General features: G+C 56.7%; 2 protein-coding genes across 2 annotated transcripts in view; one reads left to right on the top strand and one right to left on the bottom strand.

The window, feature by feature from the left end:
• DLK2 (delta-like 2 homolog (Drosophila)) overlaps positions 1 to 2,684 on the top strand; it is a 6,540-nt gene extending 3,856 nt beyond the window's left edge. Inside the window, exons 3-5 of the mRNA XM_009331054.1 lie at positions 420 to 550; positions 1,222 to 1,366; positions 1,907 to 2,684. Coding sequence (XP_009329329.1) covers positions 420 to 550; positions 1,222 to 1,366; positions 1,907 to 2,684 — 1,054 coding nt within the window. The remainder of the gene's footprint in view (positions 1 to 419; positions 551 to 1,221; positions 1,367 to 1,906) is intronic.
• A 2,205-nt stretch (positions 2,685 to 4,889) lies between these two features.
• ABCC10 (ATP-binding cassette, sub-family C (CFTR/MRP), member 10) overlaps positions 4,890 to 5,937 on the bottom strand; it is a 16,434-nt gene continuing 15,386 nt past the window's right edge. The window contains exon 23 of the mRNA XM_009331101.1: positions 4,890 to 5,384. Within this exon, the coding sequence (XP_009329376.1) occupies positions 5,249 to 5,384 (136 nt within the window). The 3' untranslated portion in view covers positions 4,890 to 5,248. The remainder of the gene's footprint in view (positions 5,385 to 5,937) is intronic.

Below are 5,937 nucleotides of genomic sequence, written 5' to 3'. Positions count from 1 at the left end.
CTTTCCCTCAGGGAGTGCAGGGTGAGGGATGGGGCTTTTCTCTGCCCGTCAGACTGCCTGCGCAATGAGGGAGGTGCAGGAATTGCTGAGCTAATGCAGTGGTGTATACAGAGCAGTTGGCTGGAGGAGAGCAGTGGGACGTGGGTACTAAAAGCAAAGCTGCTGAGCTGTGTTTCTGCCCCCTCACCCTCCCTGTCTGCAGAGGGTGAGTCTGCTCCCGCTCTGTCCACTTGCTTCCTTGGAAAGATGAGATGCCAGTATTGACCTCCTCTGGAGGAGGGAGCCAGCAGGTTCATGGGGGGCTTTGGGAGGGTTTCCCAGCACCACCGTATCTGCAGGAACCCTGCACAATAAGCAGATAGCTTTTCCGCAGCCCCTGCTTGGGTTTTATTATGCTGCCATGCCCTGTCCTTCTACAGGTGCGATCCAGGCTGGGAGGGCGAGTACTGCGAGGAGTGCGTGCGTATGCCGGGGTGTCTCCATGGGACGTGCCACCAGCCTTGGCAGTGCATCTGTCACACCGGCTGGGCCGGCAAGTTCTGTGACAAAGGTGAGTCACGGGCTGGACATCCCAGTCTCCAGCGCTGAGGGCAGAAGCCCAGCACACCCTGCATGGACGGGTGAGCCAGCATAGCCAGAAGCCACCTGGGTGATACCGCTTGGGCTGCCCGGGAGATGGGATGTTGCCTGGCTGCCACAGCAGGGACCATCCCCTTCCTGCAGAAGAGGTCAGGCTGCTGGCACTTGCTCCCTGGCTGCATGGCAAGAGCTGCCACAACACCAGCCAGCCTTGGGAAATGGAGCAGATGAACTAATTGCCTTTCCCACGCTGCGGCTGGCCTCCAGGCAGCACCTCCTGCTTCCCCCAGGGTTTCCTGCCTTCAGCAGGTGGCTGGTGGACTCCCCTCCTCCGGCCTCAGAGGCTTCTCTGTGCCACAGGGTCTGCACTGGCCAGCCAGATGGCATGCACAGCATCTTCACATCATGCAGATTTGTAGGATGATTTGCTCTCTGCACCCCTAAGCCTGTGCATTTTGCAGACTATAGCTGGGAGGCACCACATAGGCACTGCACTTCTATTGCTGCAAGTGCCTGTTGGAGGGGAGGAGGAAGCTCCTGCAATTTCTCCATCCCCACTGGGTTTGACGGGCTGTGTTCGAACTGAATTGGCCACATCACCCCTCTTTTCTCACTAATTCTCACCTTTTTCTTTCCCCTCAGACATACACATCTGCGAACACCAGTCCCCATGCCAGAACGGGGCTCAGTGCATCTATGATCGAGACGGAGAATATTCCTGCCTGTGTCCAGAAGGCTTCCACGGGAAGGACTGTGAGATGAAGACAGGGCCATGTGAGAAGGCAGGGTGAGACACGGCAGCAAGGGCAGTGAGATTACAGACAGCATTAACTTCAGGTCACGCACTGCCAAGCAGTGGCCCGGCTTGGCTCGTTATCTGTGGATTTCCATGCGCTAATGTAGTTAAGCCAAAACCATCTTTGGCTTTGGTTTACCTGTGTGCACCGCACGGTCCCACCAGGGCAAGGTCTTTGTTGTGATCTGAACAGATTCCCATCTCTTGCTGCTGTAGGTGTGATGAGCTGACACCCATCATGCCTTTGGGGAGCATCAGGAGGGGACGTTTCCTCTTCAGATCATTTGGCTGAAGACCCTCCCTGGTGGGTGGTGGGCCTGTGCACAGCCACAGCCTTTGAGGAGGTCCCCCAGCCTCTCTCTCGGGGAGGCAGAAACTCCTGCCCGGTCTTCTCCTTGAGATAGCTGCCTCCATGGAGAGAACCGGTGCCGGACCCACTGGCCATGCGAGCAGCTGTGTGTTTACCTCCCTGGGGCGGAGGAAGCTGCTTGCCCTCCAGGGCCATGACCCGTCCTTGCTCTCTCCATGCAGGTCTCCGTGCAAGAATGGGGGCCAGTGTCAAGACGAAAATGGCTTTGCCAGCAACTTTACCTGCCGGTGCCTTGCTGGCTTCGTGGGGGCTCTCTGTGAGAACGACGTGGATGACTGCCTGATGCGTCCCTGTGCCAATGGTGCCACCTGCCACGATGGGATCAACCGCTTCTCCTGCCAGTGCCAGGTGGGCTTTGAAGGGCGTTTCTGCACCATCAACATCAACGACTGCGCCAGCCAGCCATGCAAAAACGGGGCAAAGTGCTACGACCGTATCAATGACTATGACTGCCTGTGTCCTGACCGTTTCACTGGCAAAACCTGCGAGATCTCCATCCCTGAGCCCACCTGGGCTCCACCCTACCACCCTGCAAACCACGAGAACGGTTGGGGCGTGAAAAGCACCACCAGCGAGATGCCAGGGGTGACGCAGCCAGAGCCTGTCAGGACCGTGGTCACAGGGCGGCGCATGGCCAACCACAGCGAGAAAGAGCCGGGGGGAGGGTTGTTGAAAATCTCTGTGAAGGAGGTGGTGACCCAAAGGGACTCGGGGCTGAGTGAAGCCCAGCTGGTGACAGTGCTGGTGTTTGGGGTGCTGACGGCGGTGTTGGTCCTCATCACCGTCCTGCTAATACTGAGGAACTGGCAGAGGGGCCGTCAGAGATTGAACTGGTGCCAAAGCCCTTCTCAGGCTGCAAGGAAGCTCCAAGACCAGGAGTGTCAGGTGGGCATGCTCAACACCATCCTGATCGAGCCCAGGAAGACGACAGAGCTGTGAGCTGCGAGGACTCTGAGCCGGGCCCTGGCAGGTCATCGTGCTGGCAAACCCCTCGAACTGCACCGTGGGGAGCCGCGCCGGCACAAGCCGGGCAGCAGGGAAGGGCTCCCAGGGCAGCAAACACGTCAACGAAACCCCTGGGCGTCGAGCATTGGTGTGATGGCCCCGCCTGGGTCTGAGCTGTCTCTGGCGCAGCTGGCACCCACGGGCATCTGAAAGCAGGGCTATGTTGGGCCAGCCCTGCAGGGGAGCGGCAACCTGCTGCTTGCAGCAGCCCAAGCCATGCAGTGCCGGTATCATCTGATGTGAGCTCTCAGAAACAGGACGGGTAGTTCTGAGGAGGGCATGGCCTTCTTGCAAGCCCAAATTCTGCCACGCCCTTTGTTAACTCCTCTCTGTGACTACTGGAAGGGCCTTTGTCGTCATTTCTGCTGGTGTTGGGATGTTTCTTCTGGGGCCTTCAGGACGGTCGTGGCTGCATGGGCCTCCCTGCCCCAGGACTGGATGGGGTGGCTCCCAGTTGTTTCTGGAGGCTGTCGTTTCAGATGCCATAGGGAGTGAGCAACCACCCTTGCTCCCTGGCCTTGTGGTTCTGTGAGCCAGTTCAAAGAGACTCTGGAGATCATTTAGGGTCTCCTCGTGCCCTTCTTCTGCCCTGGGTGATGCCCTCTCCTCTTGCTGTCAGACTTGGGGTTACAAACACGTTCTGTACTTTCCTCCTGGTGATCCAGGGGTCTTCTCCCCCCACTTATCAAGCCGTCCTCTCTGGTCTGGCCACAATTGACCAAGCTCCTTCCCCTCTCCAGCACGCACTTCTGCCTCACCATTTGCTGACAAGGAGGAGCATGGCCTGCTTCCTCTGGGGTCGTCTGGGCCTGAGCTGGTCCTTCTCATATGCCCTCGCAGGTGAAACTGGAGATGAACAAGGCTGGAGATGTGCTGTGGCTGGTTCAGGAGCAGTGCAAGATCCAGATCCTCCTTTCCTCTCCCAGTCACTCTGAGGCAGGCAGCTGGCACTAACCTCAAATCAGCCATTGTAGCGTTTCTTGATACAACAAAGGCTAAGCTCCCCACAGTGGATGCGAGGACAGGCTACCGAGCCTGGGATGACCATAGGAATCAGATACGATACTGCCTTCTCCACCATTGCTGAAGCACGGCTAAGAGACAGTAAACGGCCAGGTCACTTAGCCTTTGTACTAGGTCTGCTCCTGCCTGTGCTGGTCCGCTGTGCAGCAATCAGTGTCTCTCTGTCAGGGCCAGGGTTTTCTGTGCCTCCTCATGAGCACGGAGGCCTAAGCAGTGGGGTAAAAAAACCCCACAACCCAAACCCTACCACTGGCCTGTACTGTTGCAGAGCTGGGTTCAGGATCGTGTGAAGAGAGCAGAGGAGTGAGCACTCAGCCAGGAGGGAGACCTGGGAGAGGGGACTGGGGCTTCATCAGAAAGATTATTTTTTTAATACATGGATGGATGATGTACCTTTATCAAATAAAACAAATACAAGCCCAGAAACAGTGTTATGAGAGAATCATAAAATAATTTAGGTTGCAAGGGATCTCTGGACACCAATCTCCTGCTCTCAGCAGATCCAGTTAGATCAGGTTGCTCAACTTGTTCTGCACAAGTATGTCCATCACTTCCCTCAAGAATGCAAACCCAGATTGTGGCACAGGAGTTGTGCTGCCCCATGCTCTGGCTGCAGGGGTGGAGATGGCTCCTGCAGCTTCAGGGGAAGGAACGGGACCTGCCTCAGGACAGCACAGCAAAGGCGTGTACCTGCTAGGCGTTGCCTTAGAGTGTTAGGGAGAAGGGGAAAACCCAAGACTGAGTCCAAGAGGGCTGACAGGAAGAGTAATCTGATACTGAAACTGAACGCAGCTGTGGGTTTGGGCAGCTGGGAGCAGGGCAGGAGGGATAGGGAGTTTCCCTTGGAAAAGTGGTCTTGAAACAAACTAGCCTTAGAGGCCTTTAATGTAATCACAGTCTGTCCCTTCAGGGGAAGGCCTTCTCCGCTGGAGGAAGAGCAGCAAGGTCCCCGGGTGCAACCTTCTGGGCTTGGAGAGGTCAGTGCCCTCTGAAAGTAGTAGGGAGCAGGTAGGGTTGTCTTTGTGCAGAGAGGGCACCACTCCTGTATCTCACAAGGAAGTCTGTGTCTGGGGGGAAAAGGGGACAGGGACCTGAATAACGGAGCTTCACAAGGATGTGTTTCCACTTTATTTTAAATTGCACATGTGAGACTAAGTCTCAGACTAGAGTCACTGATTCTTCAGTGAGCAGAAAATCCCTCTGTAATCTCAAAGGGGAGCCTTGGAGGGGAGCGGTATCCCACCAGCCAGGCTTGCATGGCCCTAAACACCAGGTCCCATCTTCCCTACTAAAGGAAAGGCTGCAGTGCCATGCTCCCGTCCCCGAGGACACACAATTGCTGTCTGCGGGCAGGAATAACCCCTTCCCTCACCTCAGCAGCTCCTGGCCCTGCAGGGACAGGGCTGGTGGCTGAGGCAAGAGGAAAGCCAGGCACAGAGCCAGGAGAGCTGCCTGGGTTCAGCCCAGGAGGGAGGTCACTGCTGCCTGCTGTGCAGGAGGCGCTGGAACAAGGAGCCATCTTTCTGGCTTAGGCGGGTGGGTGAATCCAGCTCTGCCACTCTCCCAGCTTGCATCACCAGCACACGGTCTGAGTCCAAGATGGTGTTCAGCCTGTGGACAGCAAACACCAGGACACATGTTGGTCGATCTGAGGAGAAACCCTGGATACTGCTTCCCCTGCTGTCAAGGGGTGGCCCAAAACATGCCCAACATCAGGATCCGTGGAGCATCTCCCTGTGCACTCAGGGGCATGCTGCAGTCCAGCTTCCCAGAGAGCCTCTGCACACTCCTGAAATGCACCACCTCTTAGGAGAGCACAGCGATGCCTTCCAGTTGCTGGGCATGGCAGGGCACCAGGAGCACAGAGGGAAGCTCTGTGGAGGGAGAGCTCAGGGCATGCCTGATTCTGGGGTTACACAAGGTGTCTCCGTTCCCACAGGAGAGTTATTGAGTTGCTTCTCTTTGCCCCTACATTTCCTCACCTGCCACCTCCTGAGGGCAGCAGAAATGGACTTGTGCATCAGCTGCCATTCCCCAGCAGTCTGGCATCTTTGCTTACACTGCTGCCACAAGTGGATTTGTAGTTGCCAGACTGCCAACCACAGCACCCGCAGTACATGTATGCGCCCAGTTCTGCCCAGACTGCTAGCAGGGCAGCAAGCTC

The sequence above is a fragment of the Pygoscelis adeliae genome, unplaced genomic scaffold (genome assembly GCF_000699105.1).
Source record: "Pygoscelis adeliae isolate BGI_AS28 unplaced genomic scaffold, ASM69910v1 Scaffold218, whole genome shotgun sequence".
NCBI classification, from domain to species: domain Eukaryota; kingdom Metazoa; phylum Chordata; class Aves; order Sphenisciformes; family Spheniscidae; genus Pygoscelis; species Pygoscelis adeliae.
The sequence above is the reverse complement of the archived record's forward strand: the minus strand, read 5'-3'. Positions and strand labels throughout refer to the sequence as shown.